Consider the following 17096-nt stretch of genomic DNA (forward strand, 5'->3'; position numbering starts at 1 on the left):
CAACAGCAGTTGGAATACAGTGATGATAGGTTTGTTATATATTCCATTTATGACTTGTTGTTTGATCATCATTAGAAAATAATTTATTCAGATTTTTTTATGCAATGGTGAAAAAAAATGTTTGATATTATGGTGAAATTTTAGAACCATATGCTTTAAGAATATAGGTATAACAGGGTAAGTGAGGCATGCATTTTCAACTGGTTAGACCATTTTAAGTTACTTGAGGATTTACACTTATTGCTTATTCCCTATTAAGAATTGTAGTGTAGAATAAGAAGTGTCTTTCTTTATTGTATGGATGAAAAGTTGACATTTTGTAATGATGAGGAGTGCATAACCACTCACTTGTATTTCTGGTTACAGCCATGTGTACCTGTTGTTGTCCATCGTCGGTCAGATGAATCTGTCAACAGCAATGGCACCAACCAGTTTCTGGAGTGGAGGCCTGACTCATCAATGATTGTTGTTGCTGTAAGTTGTATGTTTGGTTTTATAGAATGATTTGTAAACAATGAATAAAACTGAAATGAAGTATACTTTCAGCTTTGTAAATACTCCTCAAATGATGTAGTAGAACTCACTGTAAAGTTTGAAAACCCAAATCTGGCCTTTGGATTAATCAGTAGACCAAATATGCAGAGCCTCAAGAAGTCACAAATAGAAAACAAAGAATTATGACCTTGGATTCCCAGTCTCAAATTTAAATGTCTTTGGAGACTTCAACATACCACACATTAAATGGATAGAGGCAGGATAAAACTTCATATCTGAAACTGCTGACATTGGAAGCATCTTGGAAGAACAACTGCAAAAAAGATAGCTATTCAGTCCACGTATGTTTAAAGTTCTCCCTCAGTCAACAATTAGAAAAACCAGAAGAAATAACACTCATGAGTGAATCTTTACAAATGATATGGACCTAATAGGTGACATTATCATCTCAAGCTCCTTGTACTTTGATTACAACCTAATCAAAGTAAAGATAAGTTTGGTTGCTAAACCACCTTGACAGGAAACATGTAATAGTGGAGGTGTACATGGAAATTTCAGTTTTGATAGGAAGTGAATAAAACGAGATGTTTTCAATCAGTTTTCTGCTGCACAGTCCCTCAGATTACCAGAATAAAGGAGGAGTGTTTAAATACATGACCACTTAGGTACTTCAAACATGCAGCAGACATATTCTGTTGAGAAAAAATGCACAAAAGGTCCCAGGTAGAATGAGAAAGACAAGCACTTTATAGGAGATGAAAAAGAATTGCTGGCCCATTTAAGAGGCAACATCTCTCCCAGCAAAGGAAAAAACCTATCAAATGAATTACTGAACATAGACCATAAACTTAAACTGTCATATGAAACACAAGAATAGGGGGAAGAGGAAAAACCCATTAATGAAATAAACCAAGAGTACTTTTACTCATTTGCTGTTAACCGTGAAAAAATGAAAAATTACACTTTTGTGTAATCACATTGTCAGGGGAGATACAACAATTAGACAAAAGACTTGAAACAGTCAGTATATGTATTTATCAATTTATTATACTTAATTACTTTTCCTGCGATTGGGAGAAAGCACCAGGAAACAGACGAAGAATGGCACATCCACTCATATACACACATATATACATAAATGCCCACACACACACACACACACACACACACACATCAACATATCCACATATACATACATATACGTACACATAATCAGACATATACATATATACACTTACATATTCATATTTGCTTGCCTTCACCTATTCCCGGTGCTACACCACCTCACAGAAAACAGCATCACTACTCCCTACTTCAGCAAGGTAGTGCCAGGAAAACACAAAAAAAGGCCATACTCATTCACAGTCAGTCTCTAGCTGTCATGTGTAATGTACTGCATCCACAGCTCACTATCCATATCCAGGCCCCATAGACCTTTCCATGGTTTTTCCCAGACGTTAACATGCCCTGGTTCAGTTCCTCTGGGATGGGTTGGTGCCAGGAATGGATGAAGGCAACCAACTATGAATATGTACATGTGTATATATGTATATGTATGTTTATGTTGATTTTTTTTTGTCGCTGTCTCCCGTATTGCGAGGTAGCGCAGGGAAACAGACGAAAGAAATAGCCCAACCCACCCCCATACACATGTATATACATACACGTCCACGCACGCAAATATACATACCTACACAGCTTTCCATGGTTTACCCCAGACGCTTCACATGCCCTGATTCAATTCACTGACAGCACGTCAACCCCAGTATACCACATCAATCCAACTCACTCTATTCCTTGCCCTCCTTTCACCCTCCTGCATGTTCAGGCCCCGATCACACAAAATCTTTTTCACTCCTTCTTTCCACCTCCAATTTGGTCTCCCACTTCTCCTCGTTCCCTCCACCTCCGACACATATATCCTCTTGGTCAATCTTTCCTCACTCATTCTCTCCATGTGCCCAAACCATTTCAAAACACCCTCTTCTGCTCTCTTAACCACGCTCTTTTTATTTCCACACATCTCTCTTACCCTTATGTTACTTACTCGATCAAACCACCTCACACCACACATTGTCCTCAAACATCTCATTTCCAGCACATCCACCCTCCTGCGCACAACTCTATCCATACCCCACGCCTCGCAACCATACAACATTGTTGGAACCACTATTCCTTCAAACATACCCATTTTTGCTTTCCGAGATAATGTTCTCGACTTCCACACATTCTTCAAGGCTCCCAGGATTTTTGCCCCCTCCCCCACCCTATGATCCACTTCCGCTTCCATGGTTCCATCCGCTGACAGATCCACTCCCAGATATCTAAAACACTTTACTTCCTCCAGTTTTTCTCCATTCAAACTTACCTCCCAATTGACTTGACCCTCAACCCTACTGTACTTAATAACCTTGCTCTTATTCACATTTACTCTTAACTTTCTTCTTTCACACACTTTACCAAACTCAGTCACCAGCTTCTGCAGTTTCTCACATGAATCAGCCACCAGCGCTGTATCATCAGCGAACAACAACTGACTCACTTCCCAAGCTCTCTCATCCACAGCAGACTTCATACTTGCCCCTCTTTCCAAAACTCTTGCATTCATCTCCCTAACAACCCCATCCATAAACAAATTAAACAACCCTGGAGACATCACACACCGCTGCCGCAAACCTACGTTCACTGAGAACCAATCACTTTCCTATCTTCCTACACGTACACATGCCTTACATCCTCGATAAAAACTCTTCACTGCTTCTAACAACTTGCCTCCCACACCATATATTCTTAATACCTTCCACAGAGCATCTCCATCAACTCTATCATATGCCTTCTCCAGATCCATAAATGCTACATACAAATCCATTTGCTTTTCTAAGTATTTCTCACATACATTCTTCAAAGCAAACACCTGATCCACACATCCTCTACCATTTCTGAAACCACACTGCTCTTCCCCAATCTGATGCTCTGTACATGCCTTCACCCTCTCAATCAATACCCTCCCATATAATTTACCAGGAATACTCAAAAAACTTATACCTCTGTAATTTGAGCACTCACTCTTATCCCCTTTGCCTTTGTACAATGGAACTATGCACGCATTCCACCAATCCTCAGGCACCTCACCATGAGTCATACATACATTAAATAACCTTACCAACCAGTCAATAATACAGTCACCCCCTTTTTTAATAAATTCCACTGCAATACCATCCAAACCTGCTGCCTTGCCGGCTTTCATCTTCCGCAAAGCTTTTACTACCTCTTCTCTGTTTACCAAATCATTTTCCCTAACCCTCTCACTTTGCGCACCTCCTCGACCAAAACAGCCTATATCTGCCACTCTATCATCAAACACATTCAACAAACCTTCAAAATACTCACTCCATCTCCTTCTCACATCACCACTACTTGTTTTCACCTCCCCATTTGCGCCCTTCACTGAAGCTCCCATTTGCTCCCTTGTCTTACGCACTTTATTTACCTCCTTCCAGAACATCTTTTTATTCTCCCTAAAATTTAATGATACTCTCTCACCCCAACTCTCATTTGCCCTCTTTTTCACCTCTTGCACCTTTCTCTTGACCTCCTGTCTCTTTCTTTTATACGTCTCCCACTCAATTGCATTTTTTCCCTGCAAAAAATGTCCAAATGCCTCTCTCTTCTCTTTCACTAATAATCTTACTTCTTCATCCCACCACTCACTACCCTTTCTAATCAACCCACCTCCCACTCTTCTCATGCCACAAGCATCTTTTGCGCAATCCATCACTGATTCCCTAAATACATCCCATTCCTCCCCCACTCCCCTTACTTCCAATATATATATATATATAGTGATGGGTGATTTGAATGCAAAGGTGAGTAATGTGGCAGTTGAGGGAATAATTGGTATGCATGGGGTGTTCAGTGTTGTAAATGGAAATGGTGAAGAGCTTGTAGATTTATGTGCTGAAAAAGGACTGATGATTGGGAATACCTGGTTTAAAAAGCGAGATATACATAAGTATACTTATGTAAGTAGGAGAGATGGCCAGAGTGCGTTATTGGATTACGTGTTAATGGACAGGCGTGCGAAAGAGAGACTTTTGGATGTCAATGTGCTGAGAGGTGCAACTGGAGGGATGTCTGATCATTATCTTGTGGAGGCTAAGGTGAAGATTAGTATGGGTTTTCAGAAAAGAAGAGTGAATGTTGGGGTGAAGAAGGTGGTGAGAGTAAGTGAGCTTGGGAAGGAGACCTGTGTGAAGAAGTATCAGGAGAGACTGTGTACAGAATGGAAAAAGGTGAGAACAATGGAAGTAAGGGGAGTGGGGGAGGAATGGGATGTATTTAGGGAATCAGTGATGGATTGCGCAAAAGATGCTTGTGGCATGAGAAGAGTGGGAGGTGGGCTGTTTAGAAAGGGTAGTGAGTGGTGGGATGAAGAAGTAAGAGTATTAGTGAAAGAGAAGAGAGAGGCATTTGGACGATTTTTGCAGGGAAAAAATGCAATTGAGTGGGAGAAGTATAAAAGAAAGAGACAGGAGGTCAAGAAAAAGGTGCAAGAGGTGAAAAAAAGGGCAAATGAGAGTTGGGGTGAGAGACTATCAGTAAATTTTAGGGAGAATAAAAAGATGTTCTGGAAGGAGGTAAATAGGGTGCGTAAGACAAGGGAGCAAATGGGAACTTCAGTGAAGGGCGTAAATGGGGAGGTGATAACAAGTAGTGGTGATGTGAGAAGGAGATGGAATGAGTATTTTGAAGGTTTGTTGAATGTGTCTGATGACAGAGTGGCAGATATAGGGTGTTTGGGTCGAGGTGGTGTGCAAAGTGAGAGGGTTAGGGAAAATGATTTGGTAAACAGAGAAGAGGTAGTAAAAGCTTTGCGGAAGATGAAAGCCGGCAAGGCAGCAGGTTTGGATGGTATTGCAGTGGAATTTATTAAAAAAGGGGATGACTGTATTGTTGACTGGTTGGTAAGGTTATTTAATGTATGTATGACTCATGGTGAGGTGCCTGAGGATTGGCGGAATGCTTGCATAGTGCCATTGTACAAAGGCAAAGGGGATAAGAGTGAGTGCTCAAATTACAGAGGTATAAGTTTGTTGAGTATTCCTGGTAAATTATATGGGAGGGTATTGATTGAGAGGGTGAAGGCATGTACAGAGCATCAGATTGGGGAAGAGCAGTGTGGTTTCAGAAGTGGTAGAGGATGTGTGGATCAGGTGTTTGCTTTGAAGAATGTATGTAAGAAATACTTAGAAAAGCAAATGGATTTGTATGTAGCATTTATTGATCTGGAGAAGGCATATGGTAGAGTTGATAGAGATGCTCTGTGGAAGATATTAAGAATATATGGTGTGGGAGGGAAGTTGTTAGAAGCAGTGAAAAGTTTTTATCGAGGATGTAAGGTATGTGTACGTGTAGGAAGAGAGGAAAGTGATTGGTTCTCAGTGAACGTAGGTTTGCGGCAGGGGTGTGTGATGTGTCCATGGTTGTTTAATTTGTTTATGGATGGGGTTGTTAGGGAGGTGAATGCAAGAGTTTTGGAAAGAGGGGCAAGTATGCAGTCTGTTGTGGATGAGAGAGCTTGGGAAGTGAGTCAGTTGTTGTTCGCTGATGATACAGCGCTGGTGGCTAATTCATGTGAGAAACTGCAGAAGCTGGTGACTGAGTTTGGTAAAGTGTGTGAAAGAAGAAAGTTAAGAGTAAATGGGAATAAGAGCAAGGTTATTAGGTACAGGAGGGTTGAGGGTCAAGTCAATTGGGAGGTAAGTTTGAATGGAGGAAAACTGGAGGAAGTAAAGTGTTTTAGATATCTGGGAGTGGATCTGGCAGCGGATAGAACCATGGAAGCGGAAGTGAATCATAGGGTGGTGGAGGTGGCGAAAATTTTGGGAGCCTTGAAGAATGTTTGGAAGTCAAGAACATTATCTCGGAAAGCAAAAATGGGTATGTTTGAAGGAATAGTGGTTCCAACAATGTTGTATGGTTGCAAGGCGTGGGCTATGGATAGAGTTGTGTGCAGGAGGATGGATGTGCTGAAAATGAGATGTTTGAGGACAATATGTGGTGTGAGGTGGTCTGATCGAGTAAGTAATATAAGGGTAAGAGAGATATGTGGTTATGAAAAGAGTGTGGTTGAGAGAGCAGAAGAGGGTGTATTGAAATGGTTTGGTCTCATGGAGAGAGTGAGTGAGGAAAGATTGACCAAGTGTCAGAGGTGTCAGAGGTGGAGAGAACCAAGGGAAGTGGGAGACTAAACTGGAATTGGAATGATAGAATGAAAATGATTTTGAGTGATCGGGACCTGAACATACAGGAGGGTGAAAGGCGGGCAAGGAATAGAGTGAATTGGAACGATGTGGTGTACTGGGGTTGGTGTGCTGTCAATGGATTGAACCAGGGCATGTGAAGCGTCTGGGGTAAACCATGGAAAGTTTTGTGGGGCCTGGATCTGGAAAGTGAGCTGTGGGTTCGGTGCATTTCACATGACAGTCAGAGACTGAGTGTGAACGAATGTGGCCTTTGTTGTCTTTTTCCTGGCGCTATCTTGCATGCAAGCAGGGGGAATGGGGTGTCATTTTATGTGTGGTAGGTTGGTGGCAGGAATGGATGAAGGCAGCATTATGAATATGTACATGTTTATATATGTATGTGTCTCTGTATATATATGTATGTATATGTTGAAAGTTATAGGTATGTATATGTGCATGTGTGTGCATTTATGTATATACATGTGTATGTGAGTGGGTTGGGCCATTCTTTCGTCTGTTTCCTCATGCTACCTCGCTAATGCTGGAGACAGCATCAAAGTATAATGATAAATAATAATTTTTGGGAGGTGGGGAGATTAGAAAGGGTAGTTAGTGGTGGGATGAAGAAGTAAGATTATTAGTGAAAGAGAAGAGAGAGGCATTTGGACAATTTTTGCAGGGAAATAAAGCAAATGACTGGGAGATGTATAAAAGAAAGAGGCAGGAGGTCAAGAGAAAGGTGCAAGAAGTGAAAAAGAGGGCAAATGAGAGTTGGGGTGAGAGAGTATCATTAAATTTTAGGGAGAATAAAAAGATGTTTTGGAAGGAGGTAAATAAAGTGCGTAAGACAAGGGAGCAAATGGGAACTTCAGTGAAGGGGGCTAATGGGGAGGTGATAGCAAGTAGTGGTGATGTGAGAAGTAGATGGAGTGAGTATTTTGAATGTTTGTTGAATGTGTTTGATGATAGAGTGGCAGCTACAGGGTGTTTTGGTTGAGGTGGTGTGCAAAGCGAGAGGGTTAGGGAGAATGATTTGGTAAACAGAGAAGATGTAGTAAAAGCTTTGCGGAAGATGAAAGCCAGCAAGGCAGCAGGTTTGGATGGTATTGCAGTGGAATTTATTAAAAAAGGGGGTGACTGTATTGTTGACTGTTTGCTAAGGTTATTTAATGTATGTATGACTCATGATGGGGTGCCTGAGGACTGGCGGAATGCTTGCATAGTGCCATTATACAAAGGCAAAGGGGATAAGAGTGAGTGCTCAAATTACAGAGGTATAAGTTTGTTGAGTATTCCTGGTAAATTATATGGGAGGGTACTGATTGAGAGGGTGAAGGCATGTACAGAGCATCAGATTGGGGAAGAGCAGTGTGGTTTCACAAGTGATAAAGGATGTGTGGATCAGGTGTTTGCTTTGAAAAATGTCTGTGAGAAATACTTAGAAAAGCAAATGGATTTGTATGTAGCATTTATTGATCTGGAGAAGGCATATGATAGAGTTGATAGAGATGCTCTGAGGAAGGTATTAAGAATATATGGTGTGGGAGGCAAGTTGTTAGAAGCAGTGAAAAGCTTTTATCGAGGATGTAAGGCATGTGTACGTGCAGGAAGAGAGGAAAGTGATTGGTTCTAAGTGAATGTTGGTTTGCAGCAGGGGTGTGTGATGTCTCCATGGTTGTTTAATTTGTTTATGGATGGGGTTGTTAGGGAGGTGAATGCAAGAGTTTTGGAAATGGGCAAATATGCAGTATGTTGTGGATGAGAGAGCTTGGGAAGTGAGTCATTTGTTGTTTGCTGATAATACAGGGCTTGTGGCTGATTTGGGTGAGAAACTGCAGAAGCTGGTGACTGAGTTTGGTAAAGTGTGTGAGATAAGAAAGTTGAGAGTAAATGTGAATAAGAGCAAGGTTATTAGGTACGGTATGGTTGAGGGACAAGTCAATTGGGAGGTAAGTTTGAATGGAGAAAAACTGGATGAAGTGAAGTGTTTTAGATATCTGGGAGTGGATCTAGCAGCGGATGGACCCATGGAAGCGGAAGTGAATCATAGGGTGGGGGAGGGGGCAAAAGTTCTGAGAGCGTTGAAAAATGTTAGAAGTTGAGAACGTTTTCTTAGGAAGCAAAAGTGGGGATGTTTGAAGGAACAATATGTGGTGTGAGGTGGTTTGATCGAGTAAGTAATGAAAGGGTAAGAGAGATGTGTGGTAATAAAAAGAGTGGTTTAGAGAACAGAAGAGGGTGTTTTGAAATGGTTTGGTCACATGGAGAGAATGAGTGAGGAAAGATTGACCAAGAGGATATATGTGTCAGAGGTGGAGGGAAAGAGGAGAAGTGGGAGACCAAATTTGAAGTGGAAAGATGGAGTGAAAAAGATTTTGAGTGATCGGGGCTTGAACATGCAGAAGGGTGAAAGGCATGCAAGGAGTAGAGTGAATTGGAACGATGTGGTATACCGGGGTCAGCGTGCTGTCAGTGGATTGAACCAGGGCATGTGAAGCATCTGGGGTAAACCATGGAAAGTTTTTTTGGGCCTGGATGTGGAAAGGAAGCTGCTGTTTCGGTGCATTATACATGACAGCTAGAGACTGAGTGTGAACGAATGTGGCCTTTGTTGTCTTTTCCTAGTGCTACCTCGCGCACATGTGGGGGAGGGGGTTTTCATTTCATGTGTGGCGAGGTGGCGACGGGAATGAATAAGGGCAGACAGTATGAATTATGTACACGTGTATATATGTCTGTGGATGTATATATATATGTATACGTTGAGATGTATAGGTATGTATATGTGCGTGTGTGGACGTGTATGTATATACATGTGTATGCGGGTGGGTTGGTCCATCCTTGCGTCTGTTTCCTTACGCTACAGCACTAATGCAAGAGACAGCGACCAAGTATTATGAATAAATAAATATAATAATTTCTGGTTTAATCTCCAGGAAATTTTTGGGTTCATCCAGAGTTTATCGATGGGAACATCATATATGCTCCAAGCAACATTGTAGCCCCTTGTGGTGAGGGATCTTTCTTTATGGATTAAGAAGCACAGTTTATTTGTTCTACCTGGGCTTTACACTAGCGCACATGATATAAGGAAGTCGGCATCTACCTTGGTATTCTTTAGAGGCCTTTTGCTAAAAAGAGTAGATCTCTGGCACTTGTTTACCACCTTCATTAGACAGCACCTAAACTTAAATGCTGAGGATTTACCATGTGTGATTCTTGATATTTCCTCCTTCAGAAGAGGCAGATTCATCATGGAAGATGCGTATTCTGCTTCTGGGTTTATTTTTCCTGATTCATCATTGAAGATACTTATTTTGCTTTTGGGTTTATTTTTCAAATCTAAAAGGTTTTTCTAAAGTCTGCTACTTTATGTGGGTTTGCTTATCATGTTAGTGGGACAAACCACAGAGGAGAGAAATAAAGGTTTTGAAAATTTTAGCTTTTTCTCTGAAGCATTGTCTAGGAAAATTTTTTTCTTAGTCTTTTACCCTACCCTGCCTTTCCTCCCCAATTTTTTTCCCTTCTATGACTTCTTTTGGGTTGATCCCTGTCACCTTCAAACAACTGAACTTTCAGTGGTCAAGAGCCACGGGGTTGATTTTATGTATGAATTACTCTTTTTTGACACATTCTCACATGAAGTTAGCTATAAATTACAACTTGATCTCATGCAGTTTCCAAGGCCTGTACAAGTGACTGCAGTTCGTGCCATCTCACTTGGAGCTTGAGTTCAGGCAGATTTTCCTGGTGGAGTGTGTCTTGGTGCAACAAATACAAGCCAGTTTGGTTGAAAGCAGGCTTGAAATGAGTAAGCAGTTACTATCTAGTTGAGTGGATTATTAAGGGTGGGAAATACTCGTGATCTCCACCAGGAAACAGAGGGTTAGAAGCTCCTGACTCCGATATTCCAAGAGATTATGTATTCTGTGCTTGTGGGACACTGTTTTGGGAAGAAAAGGTTTCTTAACAACTTGCAAATTTTGTAGAAATTTACTATTGTAGACAAAGAGGAACTGACTTGCTATCAAATGAATTTTGTATCATTGCTTTTTTGTTTCAGACCAACAGAAACCGTCTACTCTATTACTCTGTCGTTGTTGATGAATCACGAAGGGAAGTGTATGAGCAGCGAGATTCGCCGAACCCAACTTTGAAGCGAGAATCAGCGGAACTTTATGCTTGTGAAGCGATACCTCCTCTTATATTCTCCACGGTTAGTCAAAATGCATTTGTGTTGTCTTAATTAGAATTGATTTTGATTGTCATATTAGACAATAGACTCATTTAAGGAAATACATCTTGGGCTTGAGATGTCATTCCTTGAAAAATCAGTTCCCCCTTAATAAGTGCATGTTTCTTTGCATTGCTTCCCCCCATGTAGATGGTAACAATAATAATAGCCTATTTCATATTCTCCAAAGTCTAGATAGGACAAGATTTGCTGATAGCTTGCAAAGCAGGGAAAATTATAACTTTTGCATATGTACCACACATCTTTCTAAGGTTTGGTTTTGCTTAGAGGACAGATCAAATAGTGATTCATTGTTGTCCATTTACTTGCCAGATTGAATGGGAACTAGTTTAGACTACATGTAGTAAGATCCATTGCTTCCCCCACCCCACTATTGACATTATAAAGGCACTTTCAGGATGCTTTAGCACATTAGATTCATGGTCCCTTTACCAAAGTGGCACAAAAAATGGTTAGTGTATTAGTTGAAGTGATAGATTAGGATGAAAATCAACAAATACTTTACCAAAAAGTAGTTGTTTGGGGAATGCATTTAATTACCATTGTCATTATCAGAGTCTGTTTTCCTGGTGATACCTTGCCGAAGCAGGAGGAAGCAATGCCATTTTCTGTGGGGCGGGGTAGCACCAGGAATGGATTAAGGCAAGCTAGTATGAATGTGTACATGTGTATGTATATGTGTATGTATATGTGTATATGTGGATCTGGAGAAGGCATATGATAGAGTTGATAGAGATGCTCTGTGGAAGTTATTGAGAATATATGGTGTGGGAGGCAAGTTGTTAGAAGCTGTGAAAACTTTTTATCGAGGATGTAAGGCATGTGTATGAGTAGGAAGAGAGGAAAGTGATTGGTTCTCAGTGAATGTCAATTTGCGGCAGGGGTGCGTGATGTCTCCATGGTTGTTTAATTTGCTTATGGATGGGGTTTTTAGGGAGGTGAATGCAAGAGTTTTGGAAAGAGGGGCAAGTATGCAGTCTGTTATGGATGAGAGAGCTTGGAAAGTGTCAGTTGTTGTTCACTGATGGTACAGCGCTGGTGGCTGATTTGGGTGAGAAACTGCAGAAGTTGGTGACTGAGTTTGGTAAAGTGTGTGAAAGAAGAAAGCTGAGAGTAAATGTGAATAAGAGCAAGGTTATTAGGTACAATAGGGTTGAGGAACAAGCCAATTGGGAGGTAAGTTTGAATGGAGAAAAACTGGATGAAGTGAAGAGTTTTAGATATCTGGGAGTAGATTTGGCAGCGGATGGAACCACGGAAGCAGAAGTGAGTCACGGGGTGGGGGAGGGGGCGAAAGTTCTGGGAGCATTGAAAAATGTGTGGAAGGCGAGAACATTATCTCGGAAAGTAGAAATGGGTATGTTTGAGGGAATAGTTGTTCCAACAATGTTAAATGGTTGCGATGCATGGTCTGATGATAGGGTTGTGCGGAGGAGGGTGGATGTGTTGGAAATGAAATGTTTGAGGACAATATGTACTGTGAGGTGGTTTGATCGAGTAAGTAATGAAAGGGTAAGAGAGATGTGTAGTAATTAAAGAGTGTGGTTGAGAGAGCAGAAGAAGGTGTATTGAAATGGTTTGGTCACATGGAAAGAATGAGTGAGGAAAGAGTGACAAAAAGGATACGTGTCAGAGGTGGAGGGAACTAGTAGAAGTGGGAGACCATATTGGAGGTGGAAGGATGGAGTGAATAAGATTTTGAGCGATCGGGGCCTGAATATACAGGAGGGTGAAAGGCGTGCAAGAAATAGAGTGAATTGGAACAATGTGGTATACCGGGGTCGATGTGCTGTCAATGGATTGAACGAGGGCATGTCTGGGGTAAACCATGGAAAGTTTTGTGGGTCCTGGTTGTGGAAAGGGAGCTGTGGTTTCAGTGCATTACACATTTCAACTAGAGACTGAGTGTGACAGAAAGTGGCCTTTGTTGTCTTTTCCTAGCACTACCTTGCACGCACGCGGGGGGAGGGGGGGTAAATTTCATGTGTGGCGGGGTGGTGGCGGGAATGGATGAAGGCAGCATGTATGAATGTGCATATATGTATATGTTTGTGTACGTATATGTATGTATACATTGAAATGTATAGGTATGTATATTTGTGTGTTTGGATGTGTATGTATATACATGTGTATGTGGGTGGGTTGGGCTATTCTTTCGTCTGTTCCCTTGCGCTACCTCACTTATGTGGGAAACAGCATCAAAGTATAATAGAAATAAATTTTTTTTTTCTATTTTGCTTTGTCGCTGTCTCCCGGGTTTGCAAGGTAGCGCAAGGAAACAGACGAAAGAAATGGCCCAACCCACCCCCATACACACGTATATACATACATGTCCACACACGCAAATATACATACCTATACATCTCATTGTACACATATATATATACACACAGACACATACATATATACCCATGCACACAATTCACACTGTCTGCCTTTATTCATTCCCATCGCCACCTCGCCACACATGGAATACCATCCCCCTTCCCCCTCATGTGTGCGAGGTAGCGCTAGGAAAAGACAACAAAGGCCCCATTCGTACACACTCAGTCTCTAGCTGTCATGCAATAATGCCTGAAACCACAGCTCCCTTTCCATATCCAGGCCCCACACAACTTTCCATGGTTTACCCCAGACGCTTCACATGCCCTGATTCAATCCACTGACAACACGTCAACCCCGGTATACCACATCAATCCAATTCACTCTATTCCTTGCCCGCCTTTCACCCTCCTGCATGTTCAGGCCCCGATCACTCAAAATCTTTTTCACTCCATCTTTCCACCTCCAATTTGGTCTTCCACTTCTCCTCGTTCCCTCCACCTCTGACACATATATCCTCTTGGTCAATCTTTCTTCACTCATTCTCTCCATGTGACCAAACCATTTCAAAACACCCTCTTCTGCTCTCTCAACCTGGCTCTTTTTATTTCCACACATCTCTCTTACCCTTACATTACTTACTCGATCAAACCACCTCACACCACAGATTGTCCTCAAACATCTCATTTCCAGCACATCCACCTTCCTGTGCACAACTCTATCCATAGCCCACACCTCGCAACCATACAACATTGTTGGAACCACTATTCCTTCAAACATACCCATTTTTGCTTTCCGAGGTAATGTTCTCGACTTCCACACATTCTTCAAGGCTCCCAGGATTTTCGCCCCCTCCCCCACCCTATGATTCACTTCCGCTTCCATGGTTCCATCTGCAGCCAGATCCACTCCCAGATATCTAAAACACTTCACTTCCTCCAGTTTTTCTCCATTCAAACTTACCTCCCAATTGACTTGACCCTCAACCCTACTGTACCTAATAACCTTGCTCTTATTCACATTTACTCTTAACTTTCTTCTTTCACACACTTTACCAAACTCAGTCACCAGCTTCTGCAGTTTCTCACATGAATCAGCCACCAGCGCTGTATCATCAGCGAACAACAACTGACTCACTTCCCAAGCTCTCTCATCCACAACAGACTTCATACTTGCCCCTCTTTCCAAAACTCTTGCATTCACCTCCCTAACAACCCCATCCATAAACAAATTAAACAACCATGGAGACATCACACACCCCTGCCGCAAATCTACATTCACTGAGAACCAATCACTTACCTCTCTTCCTACACGTACACATGCCTTACATCCTCGATAAAAACTTTTCACTGCTTCTAACAACTTGCCTCCCACACCATATATTCTTAATACCTTCCACAGAGCATCTCTATCAACTCTATCATATGCCTTCTCCAGATCAATAAATGCTACATACAAATCCATTTGCTTTTCTAAATATTTCTCACATACATTCTTCAAAGCAAACACCTGATCCACACATCCTCTACCACTTCTGAAACCACACTGCTCTTCCCCAATCTGATGCTCTGTACATGCCTTCACTCTCTCAATCAATACCCTCCCATATGATTTACCAGGAATGCTCAACAAACTTATACCTCTGTAATTTGAGCACTCACTCTTATCCCCTTTGCCTTTGTACAGTGGGACTATGCACGGATTCCGCCAATCCTCAGGCACCTCACCATGAGTCATACATACACTAAATAACCTTACCAACCAGTCAACAATACAGTCACCCCCTTTTTTAATAGCTTCCACTGCCATACCATCCAAACCTGCTGCCTTGTACATAAATTTTTTTTGCCTTTTTTTTTAATTACATTCATGAAGCTTTCATTGTAACACTGTGTGTAGCTGTTTTGTACACCTTACTCACTTCAAAGGGTTGTTGAGCTCCAGACTCTTGCTATTCACTGGAATTTAGTCCATATACAGATCAATTATTGGTTTTCTTAGTTATCCTTCATCGTATTACTGTGTTTAAAACCAGCACTCTTCCCACTCAGTAGCTGTTGTTTGTTATTCTCATATCTGGCACATATCATAGCCACAGTTTCATAGTGTGTTTTATAGTTTATACCCGGGTAAGTATAGAAAATTTATCAGTAGAAGATAACAAAAAACTGCAGGCATAGATCAAGTCTTCTTTATGATAGTGAACAGTTTTACATACATTACTCCATTATGGTAGAGTGAAGAAATGAAAACATTACAGAATATTGAACACAGATGAAGCCATCACATCTCAGGAGAGTAATGTAAATGACCTTGAATTGATATTGTCTTAGGACTTTACTATCCTTGAAGGTAACTGAGCAAGAGTTCCCTCTTCCAGAAATATTGCAGGCTAGATTGTTTGGGTCTTCAGGGCATAAGAAGTAAATCCTTGAATGATACCTCTGCAATTACTATACTCTTCTGAATAGAATACTGCTGTGTGCCATATCACATTTCCAGGACAGAATTTTGAGGTTAGAAAGGATTTTGTCATCTTTCACAGTCAGTATTGATGTTCCTGAGAATGACTGAAAGCAATGAAGTTTTACGCTCTAGAACAAAGATGATAGGATTTCGAAGAAAATATCCAACTGGAAAATCCTTGAAGGCATAGTCAGTAGGTCCAGTGAGGACTATAAGGGAAAGCTAGTGAAAACATCCATGGCCTGAAATAGTTTACTGATTTGCTTGCAGCCATTAGAAACATATGGACAGTTCAGTGGGGAAATTTAAAAAGGTGCGGAGGTGTATCTAGAATGTATTCCAGACCACATGGGCTGGCTACTTGGTGCTCTGCTACCTCATTTTTTGTTGTGATGTCATAGACTTGGTTTAATTGGTGTATGGTTGCTGACCCCTTTGGAAGGAGCATCAGCCAGCTTAATGTGTTTTGTGATGATTGAAGGTGTTACTTCAGAGATATGCCTTATTTATGGTTGTAAAGCAACTGCTTTTGTGGTAAGCAATTGCTCTCTCTCACTCTCATAGGGCTATGCATGTACTTGAGAAACTATTTTCACTTAACCTAGATTTATTTAATTAATTGTGATGAAAATTTGTACTTGCAACACTCATACCCTCTCATAAACATATTTCTTATATCCTCAAACCATGGGCCCCATACTCATGACTCGCCCTTTTTTTATGCTCATGCATTCATGCCATCTATCACAATTCTTGATATTCAAATTTATCTATTTATGTAGGGGCCACTGTACTGGATGATATTATGGTGTAGTAATCCACTATAGCTAGGTTCACTTCTTCTCAGAGAAGGGTGCTTGAATGGCATTGAACATGGTTTACCCTGCTTTTTAAGGATATGCAACCTCATGAAAAGGGAGATGGTGTAAAAGATGCTGATTTTATCTTTTTAATGTTTATATGTTAATAATTTGTCAAATCAGTCTCTTACTTGTTTTTTTTAGGCCTTTGAAACTGAGGTAGCTGGAGGAGTGACGGGTCTGGTGTGTCTCCGGGATGAGTTAATGGTAGCCACAGGAACTGGCCACATCCAAAGATTGCGTTGGGATGGTTCACTAAACTACGACTATTGTGTTGATCTACGCAGAGTTCCCTTTTGTGATGATCAGCTTGTCATGAAGGGTAAGTTATTGTAGAGACAGTAATTAGTCATATCCAAAGATTATATTGGGATGGTTCACTGAACTCTTACTGCTTTGTCATCTTATGTAGAGTTCCCTCTATGATGGTCAATTTGTTATGAAGGGTAATTT

At 41.2% G+C, this 17096-nt stretch overlaps 1 protein-coding gene across 5 annotated transcripts in view; it reads left to right on the forward strand.

Moving 5' to 3' along the window:
• Positions 1–17096, forward strand: part of Rich (Guanine nucleotide exchange factor subunit Rich) — a 349449-nt gene that overhangs the window by 6564 nt on the left and 325789 nt on the right. For all 5 annotated transcript variants that reach the window (XM_071672678.1, XM_071672679.1, XM_071672681.1 and 2 more), the window contains exons 2-4: positions 367–474; positions 10804–10956; positions 16788–16965. In XM_071672678.1, the coding sequence (XP_071528779.1) occupies positions 367–474; positions 10804–10956; positions 16788–16965 (439 nt within the window). The remainder of the gene's footprint in view (positions 1–366; positions 475–10803; positions 10957–16787; positions 16966–17096) is intronic.

The sequence above is a fragment of the Panulirus ornatus genome, chromosome 17, assembly GCF_036320965.1.
Source record: "Panulirus ornatus isolate Po-2019 chromosome 17, ASM3632096v1, whole genome shotgun sequence".
NCBI classification, from domain to species: Eukaryota; Metazoa; Arthropoda; class Malacostraca; order Decapoda; family Palinuridae; genus Panulirus; species Panulirus ornatus.